General features: G+C 43.9%; 1 protein-coding gene across 1 annotated transcript in view; it reads left to right on the forward strand.

Moving 5' to 3' along the window:
• Nucleotides 1–26435, forward strand: part of adarb2 (adenosine deaminase RNA specific B2 (inactive)) — an 837813-nt gene that overhangs the window by 712429 nt on the left and 98949 nt on the right. The window contains 2 exon segments of the mRNA XM_069914681.1: nucleotides 1977–2128; nucleotides 8435–8603. Of these exon segments, the coding sequence (XP_069770782.1) occupies nucleotides 1977–2128; nucleotides 8435–8603 (321 nt within the window).

Consider the following 26435-nt stretch of genomic DNA (forward strand, 5'->3'; position numbering starts at 1 on the left):
AAATGGTTACCGCTCAGGAAGGTTCTTGTCAGTTTTCAGAGAGAGATTTATTGTTCTCTGGACACCCACAACTGATTTCTTGTAACCAGCCACTTCAGTGTCTTGCCGAAGAAACTTGCCCCATCAGGGTTCTCCAGATGATACCGTTTTTCTTTCATGTCTCCACAGAGTTCCTTTTTGTTTCCCTTATATCAAGTGAAACATTAGGCAGCCAGTCCTCTCCTCTTGTACAGACCACAAGGGATTTGACCAGGCTGAACTAAGCACTCACAACCTGTCATCCAAATGGGGTTTTCCACAAGCTTTCCAGCTTGTCCTGTTCCAGTCCCAGCTGCTGCTGCTGACTGTAGCATTGCAGAACTGAAATCTCTCTCTCTCTCTCTCAGAGAGAAAGCCTGTTTTACTCTCTCTGCTTGCAAAACCACATGACCCTCTTAGAACTGCAAGTTCCTCTCCAGACAGCCTGTGGTTCTTTCATCTGTTGTCTTTTTGTAAACAACAATCCATTAGTGAAGTCTTTTGGGCACTCTCCAAAACTTTTGCAAAGGCTCTTGGTGCCAGACTGTCTAGCATGAGCAAACCTCCAGTATTTTAAATAAGATCACTTTTAAAGTGTTTGTATGTGACCTACACTAAAAAACCTGCCCCAATTTATCTCCCAAAAACATATCTATAATCTGTCACTCCTTGTCAAATTGGTGATTTCAGATTTGTTTACAAGGATCAAGTCTACCGTTAAGGCAGAAAGTGAATCATATACAGATCAGAGAAACTGAAAATTTGTTCCTGGTAACCTAAAAAATTGCTGTTCTTCAGACCCCACTAACTCAAGTAGAACATAGCCAATAATTGGTTAGAGTGTTTCTGCCTCGATCCAAGAATAATTACTGCAGCAAATTGAGAGATGACCTCTATATCAAAACAGCTCATGTTTGTTCTGTTAATAGATCCATTTAGTAACCATAAGGGTTTCTCAATGAATTTGGCCTCAACTAACCTTGTCTGTGTAATTGACTTGATTTAAGCATTATGGATAAAGTCTTTTTCCCAAAAAATAAATTATTCTAGAACTAGAGGTGAGAGGGGAGAGATTTAAGGGGGACCTGCAGGGTAATGTTTTCACTCAGAGGGTGGTCTGGAATGAGTCACTAGGGGGAACTGTAGAAGCAGGCACAATTTTGACATTCAGATGACATTTGGGTGGATATATGAATAGGAAGGACTGAGAAGGAGATGGACCAGATGCAGGCAAATAGGACCAGCCCAGAATAGCAACTTCGTTAGCATGAATAACTTGGTCTGAAGGGACCACGGTTTAAGTAAAAGCACAATGCTGGAGAAACTGAGCAGGTCAAACAGTGTACTTCATAAGGAAAGATAAAGGTACATAACTGATGTTTTGGGCTTGAGCCCTTGACCTCAATGAAGGTCTCAAGCCTGAAACGTTGGTTATGTATCTTTATCTTTGCTATATGAAGTACACTGTTTGACCTGCTCAGTTTCTCCAGCTTTGTGTTTTTACCATAAGATTAACACTTGCTTTGCATGTCAAATATGGAAAATTATGTTGTTATCACCCTACGATCAATTTGAAAATTAAATGCAGGAAATCTAAACCTTAGCATTCTCAGCATTTTATTTAGGTGATTGACGTGACATTTTATTTTGCTCTGAAGTACTGATGAATGACTATTAAAATGCCAAAGCAAAAGCCCATAGAGAACACCTTGGGGGAGTTGGGGGGGTGGAACAGTTTCTAAAATAAATAGCAAACTGTAAATAATTTCAGTTACAGCTGTTGTGCAAACTATTCCTTGTGCAAACAATGGCATTAATTTTCAACTATGTCAAGATTATTATTAAATACATTGTAACTCTTTCAATTTGGATACGCTTCTCTCAATGAGAACTTAATGCAGTTTGCTCATTGGAAATTCATTTAATTATTGCATTGATCCAATCTCTGTTTCCAAAAGTAAACAGCCAGATGACTGGGAACGTTCAATCTTTGCCCATCAAAAAGAGGGAGGCTACAAGCTGAAAGAGAGTGTCCTTTTCCATTTGTACATCAGCACACCACCTTGTGGAGATGCTCGTCTGAACTCTCATCGAGAAGCAAGGGCTGAATGTAAGTACAAAAATATTGGATCAGGGCGAGATATATAGGCATTGTAAAACTTGTAAATGCATAAATGTCACCTATAACAGACTGGAGTGCTCATTGGATTTTCTTGACACAATACTTGATTGGCTGCAGCAGGTAAGAATTTTGGGTGCATGAATATTGTGCAGATTTACTGTATATATGCAAATTTTGTGCACCAACTTTTAGAACAAAATTTAGGCAATCGGCTGTTACAAGCACATTACTTTTCACTGCGGTAAGTACCTGTGTTGATTGAGGCGTCATGAGCTCAGATGGGCGGGCAGGTGGTTGGAAAAATAATTTTTCCGGGTGATAAGACGTCGGAAATTTGAATGGGTGGGCGGCCAGGGCCTAGGCGAGTGTCCGCAGTCAAGGCATCTGGAGCTCAGATGGGTGGGTGGCCGGGGTCTAGGAAAGAGTCCGTGGTCGGCGAGTCGGCAGCCTGAATGGGCAGGCAGCTGGGGCCAAGACAAGAGTCCGTGGTCGGGGCGTCGGGATCTCGGATGGGCGAGTGGGAGGGACGAGGGTCTGCAGATGGTGCATCAGGAGCTCCAGTGGGTGGGCGGCTGGGGCCAAAAATAGGAACATTAACTTTTACTACCCAATATATGGAAAATACCAGATTTTGTGGCCAAAAACAGGGGGTCGTTTTTTACATGGTATCAACTATTACACTCATAAAGTACAGTAAATGACAATAAACTTTTTTCAATATCATTGCAACTTCTAGTTGTGAACTTGTCACCTTCAGGCTTTTGGGCCAAGTTTTAGTTAGATTTTACACAAGGTTCTAATATAAAAGATATTTTGACAAGTACATGGATAGGAAGAGATATAGGCAGGGGTGCAGTGCTGCTGGGCCTCACCATAGGCGCCACTGGCACCTCCTTGTCGCCATTTCTGTTGAGCTCCAGCACCTAAATAAGTTAGCACCGTACCACTGGATATAGGCCAATGCAGGCAATTGGGACAATAGAAATCTTGGCCAGTATGGATGAATTAGGCCAAAGGGGGTGTCTAACTCTGAATCTATGGGCACAATGGGGCATTCCACAGCCTCCAACCTGGTGAAATTTACGAGTATGATTTCATGGTGGCGTCAAATTCTTGTTGGAACCTATCATCTTTCTCTTTAAACCAAAGAGCAATGTAAGTTGAGGTGAGGTGATTTCAAAATGGAAACTCCTCAGGGTAGTAAATAAGATAGAAATTAGAAATTACATAAGAAAGAAATTAGAAAGGCCAAAAAAAGGCACGGAGAGGCTTTGGCAGACAGAGTAAAAATAAATCCAAAGGGTTTCTATAAGTACATTAAAAGTAAAAGATTAGTGAAGGATAAAATTGGACCCCTTGTAGATAGTGAAGGTAGGCTGAGTGAGAAGTCAGAGGAAATGGGAGAAATTTTGAATGATTTCTTTGCCTCGGTATTCATTAGGGAAAAAAATATTGAACCAGTTGAGGTAAAGAAAAATAGTGGGGAGGTCATGAAGCATATAAGGATAACCGAGGAGGTAATGATGGCTGTGTTGAAAAAGATAAAGGTGGATAAATCTCCGGGACCGGACAAAATATTCCCAAGGACCCTCAGGGAGGCTTGTGGACAGATACTGGGGCCATTAACAGAGATATTTAGGATGTCACTGGCCACGGGGGTAGTGCATGTGGTTCCGCTGTTTAAGAAAGGGTCTAAATGTAAACCTGGGAATTATAGGCCCGTGAGTCTGACGTCTGTGGTGGGCAAGTTGATGGAAAGTGTTCTGAGGGATGGTATTTACAATTATTTGGAGGTACAGGGATTGATAGGGAGTAATCAGCATGGTTTTGTCAGGGGTAGATCATGCTTGACAAACCTGATTGAGTTTTTCAAGGGGGTTACAAAAAAGGTGGATGAAGGGAAAGCTGTGGATGTTGTCTATTTAGACTTTAGTAAAGCTTTTGACAAAGTTACCCACAGGAGGTTAGGAAAAAAGGTGGAGGCATTAGGTATAAATGAGGAGGTAGTGAAATGGATTCAGCAATGGTTGGATGGGAGGTGTCAGAGAGTAGTGGTAGAAAATTGTTTGTCCAATTGGAGGCCAGAGACTAGTGGAGTTCCTCAGGGATCGGTCCTCGGTCCACTATTGTTTGTTATATATATTAACGATCTGGAAGTAGGGGTGGAGAATTGGATAAGCAAGTTTGCGGATGATACAAAGATTGGTGATGTTGTGGACAGTGAGGAAGATTACCATAGATTAAAAGGTGATTTAGGAAGGCTGGAGGTGTGGGCTGAGAAATGGCTGATGGAATTTAATACAGATAAGTGTGAGGTGTTACATTTTGGAAAGGCAAATCTAAATAGGTCATATGCATTAAATGGTAGCCTATTGAGATGTGCAGAGCAACAAAGGGATTTAGGAGTTGTGGTAAATAGTACCCTCAAGGCTGATACTCAGGTAGATGGTGTGGTGAAGAAGGCATTTGGAATGTTGGCCTTCATAAATCGGAGTATTGAATTCAAGAGTAGGGAGGTTATGATGAAATTGTACAAGGCATTGGTGAGGCCAAATTTGGAGTACTGTGTACAGTTTTTGTTACCAAATTATAGGAAAGATATAAACAAAATAGAGAGAGTGCAGAGAAGTTCACGAGAATGTTGACAGGATTTCAAAGTTTGAGTTACAGGAAAAGGTTGTGCAAACTGGGGCTTTTTTCTCTGGAGCATAGAAGATTGAGGGGACTTGATAGAGGTTTTTAAGATTTTAAAAGGGACAGACAGAGTAAACGTGGATAGGCTTTTTCAATTAAGAGTGGGGGAGATTCAAACTAGAGGGCATGGTTTAAGATTGAAGGGGGAAAATTATAAGGGGAACATGAGGGGAAATTTCTTTACGCAGAGGGTGGTGGGGATGTGGAATGAGCTTCTGACAGACGTGGTCGAGGCGGGATCATTGGTTACATTTAAGCAAAGACTAGATAGTTACATGGATAGGAGAGGACTGGAGGGGTATGGACCGGGTGCTGGTCAGTGGGACTAGGAGGGTGGGGATTTGTTACGGCATGGACTAGTAGGGCCGAACTGGCCTGTTCTGTGCTGTAAGTGGTTATATGGTTATATAAATAATTTCCATTATATGTAAAATGTAATTTTCATAATTTTGTGACTTTTTAATTGTAGCACTTGGACACTACACCATTGAAATGTTCACAAGATCACAAGATATTGGAGAAGAAGTAGGCCAATCAACCCATCAAGTCTCCTCTGCCATTCATTCCTGAGCTAATCTGATCCATCCTCCCACTCAGCCCGACTCCTTGGCCTTCTCCTCGTAACCTTCAATGCCCTGACTAATCAAATACCTGTCAATCTCTGCCTTAATACACCCAACAACCTCGCTTCAACAACCACCTGTGGCAACAAGTTCCACAGATTCACGACCCTCTATCGAAAGAAATATTTCCACCTTTCTGTTTTATCCTGAAGTTCACAAGATCGCAAGACAAAGGAACAGAATCAGGCCACTAGGCCCATCGAGTCTGTTCCATAAATCTACACTAAGCTACTCTACACTAATTCCAATTTCCAGCCTTTTCCCCATATCCCTTGATACCCACATTAATGAGATACTTGTCTATTTCTTGTTTAAATACTCCCAGTGATCTGACTTCCACTGCTGTATGTGGCAGTGAGTTCCACAGATCCACGACCCTCTGGCTAAAGAAGTTCTTCCTAATCTCTGTTTTATATGGATTACTTCTAATTTTCAGACTATGACCACTTGTCCTCGATTCACTCACCAAGGGAAACATCTTACCCAGATCCACCCTCTCCTCGTACATTGTGTCCTCTTGTCCTCTACTCCTCTGCCATGGGAAACACCCATTCAAATAGAAAGCTTGAAGTGAAGCAATGAAGCAACCTGGTTTCAAGTCCCCTCAATCTTCTTTCCCCCAAGCTCCCATATGTCCCAGGAACACAGGACTCATGCGGACAGAGACACAACCAGATGTTCGCAAGGGGCCTATTCCAAAGATGGCCATTATTCTCTTTGTCTTGCTTCTGATACTCCTCGGTGGTCCTCCCTGTCAAGAGTGATCACTTTGACAAGCTCATCATTCACGTGAAAAAAAATGGGCTTTTCAGAATCAGTGATTTTGTAAATATCTAGTGACATCCCCACCAATTATCAGCTTTCTGCCACTTCCCGTGGTTAATTAGCTGTTTAATTATTTTCTGTAAATCGATTGGAACCAGCTGCTTCTTTTGCTCCCAGTAACAAAATTCTATTCAATTAAATCATAAATTTCACATGAGTATGCTTTCCATAATTGTACTAGGAAATATCAAATCATGCCTTTTTCGCCAATTTTCCCCAGTTACCTCAACAACAGATTGATTCCTATGTGATATAAATTAAGAAAATAAAGGAGGATAAAAGTAAATGTGGCCTGTAATCCCAATTTGTAATCTGCCAGAATTCAGTTGCAGAAATTTTTTAAATAGAAACTAATTTAACATTGCTTATAGCATGTACATTGACAAATAATATACTTGAAGAAACAATGTTTACACAAATTCAAGAGAAAGGAAACATTAATCATCCATGTTAGGCTGAATATCTGTTGGTGGATTTGCTGTTGAAATTCTCATTCCCTTTGGGATGGCTATGGGAGTGGCTTAAACTGACAATTGGAGCATACTTGGAGCACTCAATGTGTTACGTGGATAGAACCTGCACAAGACAGTGTAGCAGTAAGCGCAACACTATGGCAGGGCCCGCAACGAGGATTCCAATCCGGAGCTGTCTGTAAAGAGTTTGTATGTTCTCCCTGTATCTGCGTGGGTTTTCCCTAGGAGCTCTGGTTTCCTCCTGCTCTCCAAAGCATATGGCGTTGTAGGTCAATTGGGATAAAATTGGGCAGCATGGTTTGAAATGGCCGAAATCAGCTTCTGCCGTGTTGTAAATAAAATTTAACATTAACATTTATGTTGCTTTCTGTCCATTCACTTCAAAATTGTAAACCCACCGCCTCTTCACACTTTACTTCTGGACATATCGCCTTCAGCTTTTCAGTCAGTGTTCTCAACTTTTCTTTCCTACTCACTTACCACCTTAAGTAACCTGTTATTAACCAAAGAGCACCTATACCATAGATTCTCTGTGGTTAGTAAAGGATTACTTACGGGTGGTATGTGAGTGGAAAGTAAAAGGTGGAGAACTACTATTGTAAGTCATTGGAATAATTTGGAGCAAGTCAATATGCTTTCCACCCCTCCCCACCACATCATATCTTGGACATTATTGGAACTTCATCTATTTACCTTAACTTTGATTCCAACGTGACATTTAGTTGTGGATTGCAATGGCAATCATTCTTCTATCTCACTTGTTCCACACATAGAGCCAAGGATGAATTTCTACCCCATACAGTGGCTCAATTCATCAAGCTGCTGCCTCATTCCTCCATTAACCAGGGCTTGACCATATCCTCCTGTGCTGTCTGTTGGAGTTCACCCTCTTATCGCATGGTACTCGGTTTCTTCCAAATCCTAAAGATGAGCGAGTTGGTAGGTTAATCAAGCATTGTAAATTGCCCCTGGTGGTTAGGAGAGTGGCAGAATCAGGGGAGAGTTGATGGAATGTGGGGAACAAAGGAATAGAATCAAAGCTGACTTGGGGAACCAAAGAGTCTGTTTCCATGCGACGTGACACCATGAAAATGACCTTTAAAAGCCAAGGACATATAGTTAATGGGGGTTGAGTTAAACTGTCCCTCTGTAAAAAGATGATCTGCTCAAATATATTAAGCCTTGAGGTTCTGTGATTGGGAGGTGACTACACCAATACATGCAGGATTGAGAAGACCAGAACAGAACCATGATGCACATGCCTTTCCCAGACTAGAAATTTCAACCAGAACCCTTTTCCACCATCTATGAGAGAGAACCACAATCTGATGATTTAATGCTTCCTACTACAAATCCCATCATTTCCATTTGCTTTGCTTAAATATGCAAAACAAGCCTGCCTATCTCTCAAGTGGTGGGGCTCAAGATGACTGCACAATTGTTGTTTTTAAAGACCAGAGTTTGGTTTTAGGAAACAGACAAGTATTGCATCCAAGCTCCTTTCAATGACCTCTCTCCCATCCCCAGGACAGACTGCTTTATGCTGTGGCTTCATTCTTGAGATATAGGATGGTCAAAGGCCTGCAGTAATTAGACGGAGCTTGCAGGCCTTCGTTTAGATCAGCTCAAGATCCACACTTATTCACACGTTGCACTAAGCAGCATTTTCTCTTTTCCAGTGCACCCCAGTAGGCCATTGAACAGGAAAGTTCGGGGCCATCTCAGAACGAAGATTGAATCTGGAGAAGGCACAATTCCAATCCGGTCCTGCAATTCCATTCAGACATGGGACGGAGTTTTACAGGGGGAACAGCTGCTAACTATGTCCTGCACCGACAAGATTAACAGGTAAAGCCGGCAGACTGGAACTCTTAAGGGAAACTGCAGCCTCCAGACAACTGCTGTTCTATTGACGTCTTCTAATATCTGGTTCATTGCACTATACATGTAATCATTTCTTCTTCACAGCAAAATACAACACATGCAGTAGATCTTCAGTAAATATTTTCTATATACTGAGACAGATCCTACCATATATTATATAACTTAAATCACATTTTTTTTCCTGCTGCTGGTTAACATACATTCAGAGACTGACAAAATTAACATTAAGGGGATGTTTCACCAACATGTTTTTTAGGAGAGATGTATAAAGACATTCAAAGGAGAGAATGAAGGAACGGCAAAGTTAGCAGTGAGAGTGTGAGTGGTAGTGATTGGTGAAGTGTGGTTGAGTTACATGTGAAGGCTTTGGTATGAGAAGCTGAACAGCAGTTCAGGAAAGGACAGATAACGACTTTCACACAGTGCAGTTTAGCTCAGAGCAGTGGGGATGTCAGTCAGGGGTAGTTTGCTTCTCCTGCAGAAGAATGCAAACGATAGAAAGACTGGTGGAGATGTGGACAGTGTGGAAAACTATCTTACAGGATATTGATCAGTTACAGATATGAGTGGAGAAATGGCAGATAGAGTTTAATCCAGAGAAGTATGAGGTCTTGCACTTTAGGAAGGCAAATCTAAGGGGAATACATACAGTTAGTGTAAGAGCTCTAAAGGTATTGATGTGCAGAGGGATCTGGAGTCCAGGTCAACAGCTTATTGAAATAGATCACACAATTAGATTGGGTGGTAAAGAAGGTATACTGTATTCTTAGCTTTATTGGGCAGGGCATTAAGTACCAAAGTTAGGAAGTCCTAATTCAGCTATATAAAACTTTGGTGAAGCACACTTGGGATATTATGAGCACTTCTGGTCATCCCATGAGGGGAGTCTTTAGAAAGGTGCAGAAGAGATTTATCTGGATGTTGCTTGGCTTAAAGGGGATGTTAGGGAGTGATATTGGACAAGCCTGGGTTGTTTTCTCTACAGTGTTGGAGGCTGAAGGGTGATCTGATAGACATAAAACCATGAAGCATTGATAGGATGTAGCCAGAATCTTTATCCCAGGGCACAAGCAGCACACTCCAGAAGACATGCATTTCAAGAGAAGGGGAGGAAGTTTAAGGGAGATGTGTAGGGCAAATAATTTTCAGATTTTGATTTATTGTCAGGGTACAGGAACATAATCCTTTATCCGGAACCCTTGTGGGACAGAGTGTTCTGAATTTCGGATCTTTCCGGATTTCAGAACAAAAGCCAGCTGCCCCAGATTTAAGCCCACCCGAATTGTGCTGCCGTATCCACCCCCTTTCAGTCGCGCTGACGTCTCTCTCCCCCTCTCCTGCCGAGTCGCGTTGCCATCTCTCTCTCCTCCCCCCACCCGAGTCGCACTGCCATCTCTCTCCTCCCCCCCCGCCCACCCGAATCACGCTGCCATCTCTCTTCCCCCTCACCCACCCAAGTGGCGCTGCTGACTGCCCCCCCCCTAACCTAGTCGCGCTGCTGTCTCTCTCTCCCTCTCCCTCCGCTATACCAGCACCAGGAAAAAAAAATGCCGTTTTTTTTTGGAGCCTTCCAGATTTTTGATGATCAGATAAAAGATTGTGTACTGTACGTACGTGACATCACTTACAATCCTGCGGATGAGGCAGAATTACCATATTTTGCACAGAGAGTGCACGGTGCTTGGAACAGGTGCCAGGGGTCGTGGTGGAAGCAGATACAATTGCAGCATTTAAAATGCTTCTGGTTAGACACGTGAAATATGAAAGGGATGGAGGGATATCTATCTGGTGTCATCCACAGAGTTGTTGTTTGATTTGGACAATCATTTCAGCTCAGCACTTTATAGGTGCTCTGTGGTTCATAAGAGATTTCTTAAGGTGGTATCTGAGTGGGAAAAAAAGGTTGAGAACCACTGGCCTATCCAATGCCATGCTGTTCTATGTCCACGATTACATTCCAGGTTATGTTTTCTATGTATTTCAATTTTAAAAGTCTGAAGAAATTAAATATTGGTGAACCTGTGATGGTTTCAATGTATTTATTTAATTAGGGACGCCAGTACTTTGTGTATAACTTGGTTGCTCATTAAGCACCTTCAGTAATTAACACTGGAAAATATGTGAATCAAATTTGCAGATTGTCACACCTCTGTGACCTGCCCTACAACGTCTAACAAATGCAAACCCACTGAAAGTGTTTGACTGTAATTTAAGCCAACTGTAAATAATGCCTGTAGTTAGTATGCACCTTTTTTCATCTTAATTTAATTCCCCTAAACTTGGTTCGAGAAGCAATTAATAAGTCAAGACTCCGACATCATGCTAAATAACAAGTGGAACTTCATTGAAAAGCTCTTCAAGGTATTGTTGTGAGACAACAATAAACTTGGCTGTTTCATCCGACAACAGTGACCTTATCTGCCTTATGCAGACAACACTGTTCCTACCTGCTTTACACAGACAATACCAAAGTTGGCTGCTTCATTTCACAATGTATTAAATCAATCTGCTTTATCTAGACAACTTCTTGGTTCAGAATAGTGAGCCTGTCTGTTATTTCCAAGCATTGATAAACCTGTCCGCTTGATCCAGATGACATAGTGTCTCGCTCACTAATTCAATAATGCTAATTGTTTCTCAGTTATTATGAGGATGTTGATTTTGCTTCCATTATCAAGGCAGAACTATTGTCTTCTACATAAAGGATTTTTACCATGAAAACATTTATGACCACTAGGAGTGGCAAGGTGAATAAGCAGACGATGCAAGGTTCTCCTACGGCCATTCCGCTCACTAATAGAGGGAAATGACCTATTAAGGGATAGCAGCGGCAGTTGGGTCAGTGGCACTGTGACTGAGAGGAATCGATCTGATGAATGCAGAAAGTCTTCTGTCCAGCACATGGGAATCGGTAACCAGAGGAACATAGTTTAAGGTAAGGGAGGAAAGATTTAACGGGTATGTGAGGGGTAACAATTTTATACAGAGAGTACTGGGTTGCTGAAGGAGGTTGTTGAGACATGTACTATTGCAAACTTTGGACAGATACATGGATAGGGTGGGTTTGAAGTGATATGGGCCAAATGCAGGCAGGTGGGAGTACATTTTGCCCAGGGTGGGCAAGTTGTGCCTGTTTTACACCTATATGACTCCTTGACTCTATGGCCTATGACATAATATGGGACTAAAGCTATTAAAGCTCTTCCTCGCAAGAAGGACTTCTACTACACTCGATGCAGGCGGAAAGCAATAAACATTGCGAAAGCCTCCACACATTCCGCTGGTAAACTATTCTCCCTTGTGCCATCTGGCAGGAGGTACTGTAGCACTCACACCCTGACATCCAGAGAGGAAAACAGCTTTTGCCGCTGATGCACCATCAATAATCGCAAAAGACTGGAGTTGTGGGACTATCAGGCTTTCATTAACTATAGACTGAAACACTCATCAACCTCATTGACTGATCATGGCGGAATGGAATGGGGAGTATGCAAGGGGCGATGCATAGGGTCGCTCTTGGGAAGCGTGTCCAGTCAGCAGGAGGCGATTGTAGCATATGACAGTGGTTTACGGCATTTGCTTAAGACATCAGGCTCCTGAACTCCCAGTACACACGTACATAGTGCACTGTGGATTTTCAGTGTATGCATCTTAATACCTTAATATTTTTATATGATAACTGCTTTCCTAACTTGTATCTATGTAAATATGCTCCTCGGTCCTGGAGAAACACTATCTCATTCTACCGTGCGAGCATGATATGAACGATTAAATAAAGTTGACTTGACTTGAATATGACTGACCAGAATCAAGCCCCATTCAGCAGGTTTGTTGCTAATTCAATATTTGACAGCTCTTTTATTCATGTCAGTTTCACAATTCCTGGCAGTGTGATTTGGAAAGAAGCACTAATCCACAAAGGGAAGCATCAGGCTACTTTAGTGTCAACAGTGGCCCATAGAGTAACAGTTCTATGACAGTCTAAATCAGAATGTTACAAGATCTCATGTAAACATCCAAGATTGCTCTCCTGGGTACTACTGAGGAATTGCAGTTCAATCGGTTATGCGACCTTTCAGATGAGATGTTAAACCAAGACACTCCCTCTTGTCTCAACTGTAAAATATGTGAGAATACTCCTTTGTGGAGGAGCAATGTTCAGCATAAACCGATCTGGCCTCATTCCCTTCTCTCAAAGCCATCCAGTAATCCAGGATTATCCTGGAGTACAAAGAAAATGTCCGGCTTTTTATCTCCCAGACACCCCTGGAAGTGCCACTCACCCGCCTCCCACCACCCACATCTCCTGGAGAAGATGTAAAGAATTCAAGGAGTTATTTCTCATATCCAACCTTTCTGAGATGTACAAGGCCAAGTCCTCATTGAAATGGAAAAGAACCAGCCTGACTGGCTGCCCAGTAAGTTCACATATTCCACCATTGTTCTGAACTCAATAACCACTATCCTACCCATAGCAGCATGCAGTCAGCAACTCCACAGATTAACTCGGCAGCAGCTCCCTCACCTGCATCTTACACAACATAATAAGGTTGGAAATGATGGTGTCTTAATTTAGGTTGCAGCATGGTAACAGGCCCATCAGGCCCACAAGCCTGCACTGCCCCAAATACATCCATGCGACCAATTCACCTACTAACCTGTATTTCTTTGGAATGAAGGAGGAAACCCGAGCACATGGAAGGAAACCCACACAGTCAATGGAGACAGTGCCAAATTCGAACCTGGGTCGCTGGGACTGTAATAGTGTTGAGCCAACCACTGCACTGACCATCATAGGAGCTCCATCGTCACCAAGATTCCCTCCGCCCCTCCCCCCCCGCATGTTCATCATCATCCCGTTGCATGATTAATATTTTAGATTTCCCAATGTATTAATCTATTGACAGCCACAACAATTCAAGGAGAAGGCCCATCCGTTGCTCCAGGCAGTCTAGCCACAATTGTCCATTACACAAGAAATAAGTGCAACTCCATCCGATAACCAATCTGGTAGTTTATAGCAGCAATGATCAATGGCAAAACCCATCTCAGTACGGTAAAGAACGTGTGGAGCATTTCCACAAACAAACATTTACTGGTTTGTTTTACAGGTGGATAGACTATCAGATGGTTGTGGGCCGAACCAATGCATACAAAATAAATAATCCAATTTAATCGAAATGATAAAAGTGAAATTAATAACGGAAATAAACTAGCAACTGAAATTGTATACAAGGATAAGTTATCACCAACAGTGAAGATAGAACAATAAGTCCAAGAGGAACCACAGAAAAACAGAGATGATTGTGAATCAGTGATCTCAACAAGACTGTCTAATGATAATTGAACCTCAACAGTGAAGCTCAGACAGTTTCTAACCGTTGCTTGATTACAGATTTTCAACGACTGCCTGGAATCTCTCCTCGGTACCTGTTATTTTTAGGTAAAATGTGTTGTTATTAATATAAGCACTTTCTCTCTCTCATTCCATAAATCTGTACAGGCACAGTTTGCATGCATATGATGCTGTTCAGACTGAAAGACTACATAGTGACCATGTTACAGATTGAATGAGAAAATTACTTAAGAAATTTGTTGTTTGCCTGACTCTTGTTGAAATCCTGGAGGCGATTGGCTATGTTCTTGACAAGGACAGCCTCTGATTTTGTGTTGTCACATGAGTTCTTCCAGTGCTGAACTGTGGTAAGAAAGCAGCACTGCCAATGGTGCAGATATTGAAGAGCGGGGAGTGGAAGCATAGAGCTTCTTTGAAGGATGCGACCACCCTGACCCAATGTCAGCAGCTCCATATAGGATGTCTTCTTTGGCTTGGCTTCGCGGACGAAGATTTATGGAGGGGGTAAAAAGTCCACGTCAGCTGCAGGCTCGATTGTGGCTGACAAGTCCGATGCGGGACAGGCAGACATGGTTGCAGCGGTTGCAGGAGAAAATTGGTGGGTTGGGGTTGGGTTTTTCCTCCTTTGCCTTTTGTCAGTGAGGTGGGCTCTGCAGTCTTCTTCAAAGGAGGCTGCTGCCCGCCAAACTGTGAGGCGCCAAGATGCACGGTTTGAGGCGTTATCAGCCCACTGGCGGTGGTCAATGTGGCAGGCACCAAGAGATTTCTTTAGGCAGTCCTTGTACCTTTTCTTTGGTGCACCTCTGTCACGGTGGCCAGTGGAGAGCTCGCCATATAACACAATCTTGGGAAGGCGATGGTCCTCCATTCTGGAGACGTGACCCATCCAGCGCAGCTGGATCTTCAACAGCGTGGACTCGATGCTGTCGACCTCTGCCATCTCGAGTACTTCGACGTTAGGGATGAAAGCGCTCCAATGGATGTTGAGGATGGAGCGGAGACAACGCTGGTGGAAGCGTTCTAGGAGCCGTAGGTGGTGCCGGTAGAGGACCCATGATTCGGAGCCGAACAGGAGTGTGGGTATGACAACGGCTCTGTATACGCTTATCTTTGTGAGGTTTTTTCAGTTGGTTGTTTTACCAGACTCTTTTGTGTAGTCTTCCAAAGGCGCTATTTGCCTTGGCGAGTCTGTTGTCTATCTCATTGTCGATCCTTGCATCTGATGAAATGGTGCAGCCTAGATAGGTAAACTGGATGACCGTTTTGAGTTTTAGTAATAGGCCAGGTAAAGGAACCAACAGTGTTGGTATGTAAAATCCTGCAATATATGGCTCTGTGCCCAAGATGGCATTGCCTGTGCATGGCAGCAGGCAAGAAGAGTTGCAGGAAGGACACCCCCCCCCCCCCCCCCCATTGAGAAGGAGAAGCAGAGGAGACATCTTTACAGGGAAGGTGACCATGGCAGGGAACCAGTGAGGGGGCTCAGCGGCTGAGGGACCCACATGGGTTGTGGGTGACTTGCGGTCGGGGGACCTGCAAGGGCTAAGGGCTGCTGGAGACTAGCTCATGGTAGAAACAGCTCAGAAGCCACGGACAGACAAAGGTTGAAAGGTGTTTCGGACGCAGAGCTAAAATCAAGCAAACTCCAAATGCTGGAAATCTATAATAAAACTAGAAAAGGCTACAATGTAAAATTTACAATTTCTGTGTAAAATATTCCTATGTTTATTTCATCCTATTCTCGAGGCACAAGAGACTGCAGGGTTTTGACCCAAAATGTCAACAGTCTACTTTGTTCCATGGATGCCCCCTCTGATCTCTTCCAGCATTTTATTTTGTTTTTGCTCATTAAATTTTAAATTTAAATTTAGACATACAGCGCCATAACAGGCCCTTCTGGCCCATGAGCCTGTGCCACCCAACTGACCTACAACCCCTGTATGTTTTGAATAGTGGGAGGAACCGGAGCACCCAGAGGAATCCACGCAGACATTGGGAGGACATACAAACTCCTTACAGACAGTGACGGATTCAAACTCAGGTGGCTGGCGCTGTAATAGTGTTGCGCTACCCGTGCCACCCTAACTGCTACGCTAACCGTCAATTCTTGGTTGCAGGTCCATAATGATACATGTTGATTGCTCAACAAAAGCACCTTCCACCATCTTCCAACAATAATAATTTGGTTTTACATTCATTTCAAAATCACATTAGCCTCATGATACTTCCCAGGAGAATTTTTAATTATCCCAGCACCCAAGGGAGATATACAGACAGATGCACCAAGCTTAATCAGAGATTTGGGTTTTATGGAACATCCTCAGAGGGTGCTGGGAGATAAAACGATTTAGAAGGAGATATCAGGTAATCTCGATAATCCCCTGGAATTTCCCTCAGTCACCAGGGCCAGTTCCAATGAGAAATTGAACGTCAACAGTTTTTCTCTCCTCTCTCCAGATGCTGTCTGAGTTGTTTAGTATTTCCACCATTCTCTGTTTTAATTGCAGCGCTAAGGGTCTTAGCAGATGAAGCCATGGCTGAGAAGGTGGAGGGCGTTAATTCTGGGAAGAATTAAATGACCGAATTTGAGTATAACGACATTGGAGGATTTGAATATCTTTCCATGTCTGCCCTAAGACCATAGCAGGCTGCATTTTCACCCATTCTTTTAGATCCAATACTAAATGCTTAATTCATCTGCCCTGAATCTCACTGTTACCATCGAGTCTGCAGATTTTGTGTAAATTTCCCCTGATTTTAAGATCATCATTCCTCCACCAATTCTGTGTGACTCATACACAATGAGCAATTTCAATTGAATTTCAACCTGAGTCATAGAGAAAATTCTCCCATCTAGAATTTTTTTTAATCTGTACTTCATTGCGTTCAGGTATTTACATTCGTGTTATTTTTTTCGGTAAGCATTAAAATAATTATTCACAATTTTTATATCTTCTGTGATGTTCAGTCATTGGAGAGTTAAAGTAGGAAGTAAAAGATTCAAATTGTGATTTCAGCACTGAATGACAGGTGACGTAGCCAGCAATGGGAGGTGGTGGGAATGAAGAAGGCAGAAGATTGTGGTTTCCCGCATTCATGATCAATAACTTCAAAAGCAACCATTCCCTATTTGCATAGCAATTTGAAGTTTGTTTACAATACAGCTGGAAGGTTATGTACAATAAATAGTATTATAAATTCAATGTTTTCAGTCATAGAGAGGACCATTGAAATAGGTGTCTGGTGACACACTTATTTGCTACTGACATGATTCACCCACAGACCAGAAATGCCAGCATTTAGTTTGTTTTGTTTTTCATTGCACTAAATCGAAGTGCAGAAAAGGTCTCTTCTTTTGTAAAAGCAAAACACTGGACCATCACTAATCACAACAGTCTGAAGTTGTAAAACTGATCGGCTTTTATTAACTATGAACTGGAGCAGCCGTCAACCTCATTGACTGATCGAGGCAGAGTGGAATGGGGACATGCATGAGACTATGGGTAGGATTGGTCTTGGAAGGTGTGTCCATCCGGCAACAGTCAATCATAGCATAACGGTGGTTTACCTCATTCACCCCTCCTTTGGAAGCAGAGTCTTGCGGGGTGAGAAGAAAAGAAAATGAAACAAACACTGTTTACATTATGCAGATTAAGTCTGTCAGGGGGGTCTCCTTTGCCACAGAAAACAACATGGTAATTAATGGTTGAAGTGCTGCCTTAGCATCCTAAGCAGCTTGTGGAGTTGGCCTGTCATCACCGGTAACATTTCGTGAGGTGAGGGGGTAAGGGAGTGTGGTGCTGGTGCATCATGGGTGACAACAGTAGCCAGAGGTGGAGACTGGTCAGCCACAGGCTCAGGGACCCCTAAGGTAGCAGTGGTGGGGAGTGTCTGTTGGTGTTCAGTAGTGGTCGCAGGGCTCCCAAAGGTGCCAGATCCCAAATCGAGACTGTGTCCTCGCACCCATCAGGGAAGAAAACCTAGGAATACTGGAGGTTAGCGTGGAGAAGGCAGAACCTCTCGACCAGTGGGTTAGTCTTAGTTTGTCTGTTGTGCTTTTGAAGCAGGACCGGTCCCAAGGAGGTAAGCCAGGTGGGCAGCATAGTCCCTGATACAGACTTCCTAGGGAAAGCAAACATTCTTCCATGAGGCGTGTGGCCATACATAAAAGTGACCAAACAGAGTGGAGTGCATCTGAAAGGACTTCTTGCCCTTGGGAGATGTGAGGCCCTGTGTCTTCAGTGCCAGGAGGATGGTTTTCTAGACCCGTGGAATTCTCCCTTTCCACTTGCCCATTCCCTCTCGGGTTGTAGTTGATGGTCCTGCTTATAGCAATGCCCCTAGTCAGCAGGTACTACTGCAGATCATCCCACATGAATGAGGTTCCCCACTCACTGTGGATGAAACCAGGGTACCCAAAGAGCATGAAGATATTGTGGAGGGCCTTGATAGCTGTGGCCATGGCCTTGTCCGGGCATGGATGACAATAGGAAAATGGGAGTATTCGTCGATGATTGTAAGGAAGTAGACCAGTAGTTCTCAACCTTTTTTCTTTCTACTCACGTACCACTTTAAGTATTCCCTATTGCCATAGGTGCTCTGTGATTAGTAAGGGATTGCTTAAGGTGATATGTGGGTGGGAAGAAAAAGTTTGAAAACCACTGTTGTAATAGTACCTAATTGACTTGTTATGTCCACAGTTTCATAACTCCAAAGGAAATGGACCAATTACAATTTTTCTCAAGCAAAATATTTCAGTAACAATTAGGTCTGAGCAGTGATTCTCAACCTTCCCTTCCCACTCACGTACCACCTTAAACAATCCCTTACAAATCACAGAACACTTAAGGCATAGAGATTGCTTAAAGTAGAATGTGAGTGGAAAGAAAAAGGTTGAGAACCACTGAAGTAGACATTCCAGTTAGAGGAGGGAAGGGGTCCCTTGAAATCAATGCTTAGGCACTCGATGGTCACATTACCAAAACCTGGCTGTTTTTAGTCATTGTCCGGACTTCCTCAACGGAGCGCAGTAGGTTCTGAACTTTAATAAAAATGGAGAAACCTAGTAACTCCAGGGGGACAAAGGTTATTATGGAGGGTCTACAGTCTGTCCATTTGGACACTGGCACAGGTCCCACAGGATAGAGTGTCCAGGGGCTCGTTATGTTTGCCAGGCTGGTAGAGGATGTTGTAGTTGTAAGTGGACAGTTCAATTCTCCACCTGAGGATTTTATCGGTCTTGATTTTTCCCCTCTGCTTATTATTAAATGTCAATCTGATCATTCGCTGATCCATGAGGAGGGTGAATCGTTTTCCCATGAGGTAGTCCCTCCAGTGGCGTACTACTTTCACGATGGCCTGGGCCTCCTTCTTAATGGAGGAGTAGCGAATTTCAGGTTCTTGAAGGGTGAGTAAGAAGAAGAGAATGGGTCTTCCCACTTGGTTAAAGTGTGGCAGCCAGGGCAAAGTTGGATGCATCGCTTTGCACTTTGACTCACCATAGCATGCATGGTTGCCTTTGCAATGTTGTCCTTGATACGATCAAATGCAGCTTGGGATTCTGGTGGCAGTGGAAATGTGGTGGCTTTAACCAATAGGCAAATATTGTCTGTATTGAGTGTAGTATGAGAAGAACCCTAGGCATCTTTTCAATGCTTTGAGAGTATTTGGTAGAGGTAGCTCCAGCAACAGATACAGGGGGTAAGGGTCAGCGCCAATGATGCTGTTCTCAACCACGCAACCAAGGATGGCTAGCGTGCTGTCTGGAACACATATTTGTCCTCATTATAAGTAAGGTTCAGGAGTTTTGCTGCCTGGAGAAATTTATGGAGGTTTGCATCGTGATCTTGCAGGTCATGGCCGCAGATGATCACATTACCAAGGAATGGGAAAGTGACTTACAGTTTATAGTGGTCCACCATGTGGTATGCTGCCAGTACTCTTGGCAGATTGGGAGCTGGTGATACACCAACTTCAGGTCAACTGTGGATAATACCTAATATTGCACAACCTGGTTGACCATATTGGATATCCAGGGAAGGGTACACATCGAGCTGTCTGTACTGGTTGATGGTCTGTTTGTAATCTATGAGTATCCTATTCTTTTCCCCATTCTTTACCATAACCACTTGGGCCCTCCAAGGGCTATTGCCCAACAAATGCTGAACCTCCAACTTAATGAACGCCTTTTTGTGGTACAGTATCATCTGCTCTTGGTGGCCACCAGCTTGCAGTCAGGGGGTGAGGTTGGAAAACAACGGGAGGGATGTCGACTTTGAGAGTCAAGAGGCCAAAGGTCACACTCAGAGAGCTGCCTGTTTGTTGCAAACAGTGGTCCCATTGAATTTTAATGTAACTTTCTGAAGTTGGCACTGGAAGTCCAGCCCCAGTAGAAAGGGGGCACAGAGTTGTGGCATGACGAGTAGTCTGAAATATTTGTTAACTATGCCTCCAACAGTCAGGATTATTGCACAGGATCTATGGATAGCTACCGTATGGGATATGGACGCAAGTGATATTTGGTGTTTGGCGGCTGTACCTTGAGGAATAAGCATTGAGCGGTATTGGGGTAAATAAAACTTTCTGTACTCCGGCTATCAAATAAAGAGTTTACTTGGATGTCCATCATGGACTTGGTGAGTTCATGTGATCCCTCTTGGTTTAGGGTGATGGAGGCAGTATAGACTCACCTTCTGAGTCTGATGAGTGCTCACAATCCCAAGATGGCCACCCTTGTTTTTCCCTGTGGTGTCATAGGCCTGAGAAGATGGCGTTTGCTGCATGATCCAAAATAGCAACCCCATGACTCACACATGGTTACAGAAGAGATACTGCCAATTATACTGTCCAGAGTGGCGACTGTCCGCACACAGCACTGCTACATTTCAGGGGTGGTTTGGACTGGCAGACTTTTGCATAATGTGCTCTTTTTCTGCACCTAGAGCATACCGCCTCCTTGCAGGGCAGCATTTCCTCGGGTGCTTTCTCTGGCCACAGAAGAAGCAATTGGGGTGATCATGTGCAACGGCACCTGAGGTCAGGTCACTAGCAGTGTGGGATGGTGTCAGTGAACCTCGTCCCAAGATAACGGCATCCACAGTGACTAAGAAGCAGCCAAGTAATCGTGCACATTTTTGAGGGCCTCTTTTTGCATCTCTGTCAGTTCAACTGCCCTCTGTAGATCAAGTTCCTTTTGTTCTAGAAGTCCCTGCCTTATGTACCCGGAGCGGCTGCCAGCCATGTAAGCATCCCAGATGAAGTTCTCAGTGTTCTGGGCAGCCAAAGGCCTTGCAGTCAAACAATCTACATAGTTTCCGGAGGGCCCACAGACACTCGGCGCTTGACTCACCAGGTCGCTGCTTTCTGGTGGCCAGAAGGTGCCTGGCATAGACCTCATTTACCGTTCTGCAATACTGGGCCTTCAGTATCCCCATGGCCTCTGTGTACGAGCTGGTATTATTGATCATCGGGAACACCAGGGGGTCCAACTCACAAGGAGAAGAACCTAAGTCGGTTTTCATCAATGGTGATAATGTCCGTGGCCACCATCAGGAAGTCTTCAAAACAGTATAGCCAGAGTTCGGGGAGTCAGAAGATCAAGGGTCTATGCTGGGTTTCAGGCAATGCTCCATCTTTCTTGAAAATTTATAGTTAATAAAATTGATGCGCCATTAATAATCACAAAAGCTGAAGTTATGAAACTGATAGGTTTTTATTAACTATAGACTGGAAAAGCCGTCAAACTCATTGACTGATCAAGGGAGGGTGGAATGGGGAGCATGCAAAGGGCTATGGGTAGGATTGGTCTCGGGAGATGTGTCCAGCCAGCAGGAGACAATCATAGCATAACAGAGATTTATCACATGCTGAAAATATGAAATTAAAAAAAAACAGAAAGTCTTAGAAACACTCAACAGTTCAGGAAACATCCACGGAGAAGGAATCAGAGGTGGCATGCAGTCGATGGCCTCTCTCTAAACTTCTATTCAATCATTCTGCTCATCAGTGGAAATCACTTCTTGTTAATGTAACCACCAATATATTCTAAGATACAAGGTATATAAAATTATAAGAGCATACAGAGGATAGATCGCCAGACTTTTCCACCCCCACCCCCCCACCCCTCACCCCACCAAGAAGAAGAGAGCACAGGATTAGGGTGAGAGGAAGGAGTTTGAAAGGGAATTTGAGGAGAAAGATATGAGGAGCTGGTGGAGTCACATACAATCACCATATTGGAGAGACATTTAGTCGGGCACTTAAGTAGTCAAGCTATAGAAGGATAGAGACAAGGTGGGCTGAAGGACCATTCCAATGCTCTACAACTCTATGGCCCAATTATGTTATTAAATAGCCAAAATAAATCCACTAATTATGACATGTTGAAAGATCATTATTCAAATAAAAAACTAATTAGGCGGACTGGAAAGTAGTTCATCAGTGAAGGTAGAGCCATGCATTTGTGATGTAGGTTTATGGTAACTAACTACAAAACTAATAGAAAAACAGTGAGCCATTGCTTAATTCCAGTTCCTTTCACTGTTGTAGGGAAAATTTATTTCCAAATTGATCTGATTAACAAATATAAAGTGGATGTAATTAGCATAATTCAGTCAGCTCTTTCTCTTGATGGCAGAATGAATATAACTTTCAACTTCCATAAGGAAAGAATTTAAGAATCCTTAGTTCCAACAAATTGTCTTTTTTTTTCTCTCTAATTACCTTAATCAGCCCTAGCAAATTACCCCATAATTGATGTTATTTTAAATGTTTATAACACACAGTACAGCAAGTTAAAAATAGATTTGCAACTTGTTTGATCCAATGTCTTTGTGAGGCTCGTCATGGGGCACATCAGACTCCTGTCGCCCCCTGCAGTTCACATACAGATCCTACCACTCTATGGATGAAGCCATCACCACTGCCCTCCATCTAGCTGGAAAATAAGGACATACGTTCGAGTACTGTTTATTGACTTCAGTTCGGCATTCAACATGATCATACCTCGTTACCTGATAAGGAAGTTAAGCCTGCTGGGTCTAAACACCTCCGTTTGCAATTGGATACTCATCTTCCTGTCGGGGAGACCTCAAGCAGTCCGGATCAGTAACAGTACTTCCAAGACCATCACACTGAGCACGCCACCCCCCACCCACCCAGACTTAGTGCACCCCTGTCCATTCTGCTGTCTGTGCAGCTAAACACAGCTCAAATCACATCATCAAGTTCACGGATGACATGACCGTGGTGGGCCTCATTGGTAAGATCGAGGAGTCAGCAATGCAGAGATGAGGTGCAGAGCCAACAACCGCTAAGCAAAGGTTAATAAAACAAAAGACATGGTTGTTTACTTCAAGAGGGCCCAAGGGGACCATGCTCCACTGACCATTTACTTCTCCACCATTGAGGTCATCTAGAGTATCAAATTCCTTGGAGTGCTCCTGGCGGAGAATACCACCTGGCCCCAGCTCCATAGCCAAGAAAGCCCAGCAGCACCTTTACTACCTGTGAAGGTTGAGGAAAATTCATCGCCCACCCTCCTTCCTCACTACATTCTGCAGAGGACGTATCGAGAGCATCGTGTGTAACTGCATCACCGCCTGGTTTGGAAGCTGTACCACCTCAGACCGCAAGACCCTGCAGAGGAGAGTGAAGGCAGCGGAAAGGATCATTGGGGAATCTCTTCCTACCTTGACGGACATCTACAACAGGCAAAAGGCAATAAACATTGTGAACACCCCCTCAAGTAAATTGTTCTCCCTTCTGCCTTCTGGTAGGAAGTCCTGCAGGCCCTTATGTCAAGATTAAGCACAGTTTTTTTTCCCCCAAAGCCATTAGGCTCCTGAATTATCAGAACATATGGATAATGTACCATGGACTTTTACTGTATACGTCTTAATATTTTAATATTTCAATGTGTTTAACTTCTATTTTAACTTATGTTAATATGCTCAGTAGTCCTGGATAAATGTTATCTCGTCTTTATCGTTCAAGCGTGGCATGAGCGATAAATAAAGGTAACGACTTGATTCCTATTATAAAGTTAATATTTAATCATGTTGAGTTAGCATCGAATGAGCTGAAAGCATGGTTCCAGTCTGGTAGTCTTCTTTTTCCTTTAAGTTTGAAGAATATCAACAAAAAATCAAGAGGTGTCCATTGATTGATACCCAAAGAATGTTTTCAGTAGAATAGTTCTGAATGATTTTATCTATAAAGTTGGACTGCAGATGCTATAGATATTTTCCCTAGAGCAGGGGTGTCAAACTCAAATTCACGGAGGGCCAAAATTTAAAAATTGGACTAAGTCGAGGGCCGAACTAAATATTGATTGAAAATTTTCAACAACATCTGCATGTTTTCTCTTCTTTCAACATATGTAATGTTAAACTTTTTCTTATTAAAATAAATGTTTAATAATAGTTTTGGATAAACTCTTTCCAGAAGCATTAACAAATGAGAAATAAAATATTCAATAAATAATATTTCTCTATAGAGGATTTGTCAAATGTTGCTAGTGTGCTGTCGAATAGTAAAATCTGAGGGCAATTGAGAATGTGGGAGAATAACATGATTCCTGAAACAATCAAATGGGTGACTGATTGTGGGCATGAACTCTAGCAGGGTTATTTGCTATGCCCTTTTTCCATTGGTACAGATATCCTTTGATTTACACACTTTTCAAGTTTTATGCCTAATGAGCTTGTATCCAGATGCAGGACCATTTTTAACCAGGAATATATTTATCACTGTGACATGAAACTATTGGAAGATCGTTTTATCCTGAGATTAAAGTTCATAATCCTTACTCAGGCCTGTGTGCGGGAGGGCGGGGTTTGCGGGCGATCGGGTTGGACAACGACAGTGCGGGGGCATCGGCTCTCGCTGCAGGGCGGCATCTCGGCGGATCAACGGCCCCGTCACCGTGAGTCGCGGGTCGGCCTGCGGCAGGGAGGGGGAGTGGGCAATGGTCCTGGTGAGGTCAGGCCCCCCCTGAGTTTCTGCCGGACCCCCCTTGACCTGCTGAGTTTCTCCCGGACCCCCCTTGACCTGCTGATTTTCTCCCGGACCCCCTCCCCTTGACCTTCTGAGTTTCTCCCGGAACCCTCCCCCTTGACCTGCTGAGTTTCTCTCGGACCCCCCTTTGACCTGCTGAGTTTCTCCCGGATCCCCCTTTGACCTGCTGAGTTTCTCCCAGATCCCCCTTTGACCTGCTGAGTTTCTCCCGGACCCCCCTTGACTTGCTGAGTTTCTCCCGGACCTCCCTTGACCTGCTGAGTTTCTCCCAGACCCCCTTTTCTTTCCGTGCCGGTGTCCCAGGACCTTTCCAGGGCAGTCTCCGCGCTCAGGACCGCGCTGGGATCCGGTCAGCGGTGGAGGAGCAGGTGAGCGCGGCTAATCCCAATCCAGCCCACGCCACTCCCGAGATTGGCGGGGGGTTCCACCATACCTGCCCGACCAGCCTCGCTCTCCACGTGTACTCCCGGCACCCACCGCTGGTCCGGTGGGAAGGTGCAATGCGGCCGGCGGCCGGCACCCCCATCGCCCGGCGGGGAGCCCCATTCTTCCCTCCGGTGTCCCGACTCCATCTGCAGCTCCAAGAAATGCTGAGCCACTGGGGTTCCGGGCGCTGGGAAGCGGCCTTGGCTTCCCCTGACACCGGCCAGGCCGCGCTGCGGTGGGGGGGTGGGCAGGGGGACATGACAGCATGTTTATAAAACCACCCACCACTACTTTTCAAGGACCAGGATTTTTCTCTCTCTCTCTCACCCTGGGACACAGCAGTTGCTGTGCATGCGCTATACTGGCGCAGCGGCCAGTGGGCCACCTCTAATACATTTTTGATATGATCTTGCGGGCCAAATATAATTATATCGCCAGTCAAATTTGGCCCGCGGGCCAGAGTTTGACATGTGTGTCCTAGAGCAAGGAAGGTTGAGGGGAGATTTGATTGGATTTGCATAGGTTTAGAAAGGATAAATAATTGGATGTTTCAAGGCACAAGAATTTTTTTACCAATATTAGACAAGGCTACAAATGATCCGGCATACTTGAATCTGCTGCCGTTAGTACAAACTCCTTACAGACAGAGCGGGACTCAAACCCCGGTCCTGATCACTGGCACTGAGCTAACCGCTACACTAACCATGCTTCCCATTTTATTATTTCCTGTTTAATGCTTTGGTCTTTCTTTGATATGTTTACATAGGGGTCAATTTTTGTCTTCTGGCATTTTCTGTGGTCCAGCCATGGCCAGGTACCAATGTCACCAGATTAAAGAGATACATCCTGTACTAACTATGTCAGTGACCCAGGTCCAAATCCAACGTGAGGAGTTTGTACATTCTCTCCCTGACCATGTGAATTTCCTCCGGTTTCCTACCATGGTTCAAAAGCATACAGGGTTAGTAATTTAATTGGTCACATGGGTGCATTTGGTC

Source organism: Narcine bancroftii, chromosome 1 (assembly GCF_036971445.1).
Source record: "Narcine bancroftii isolate sNarBan1 chromosome 1, sNarBan1.hap1, whole genome shotgun sequence".
Taxonomy (NCBI): Eukaryota; Metazoa; Chordata; class Chondrichthyes; order Torpediniformes; family Narcinidae; genus Narcine; species Narcine bancroftii.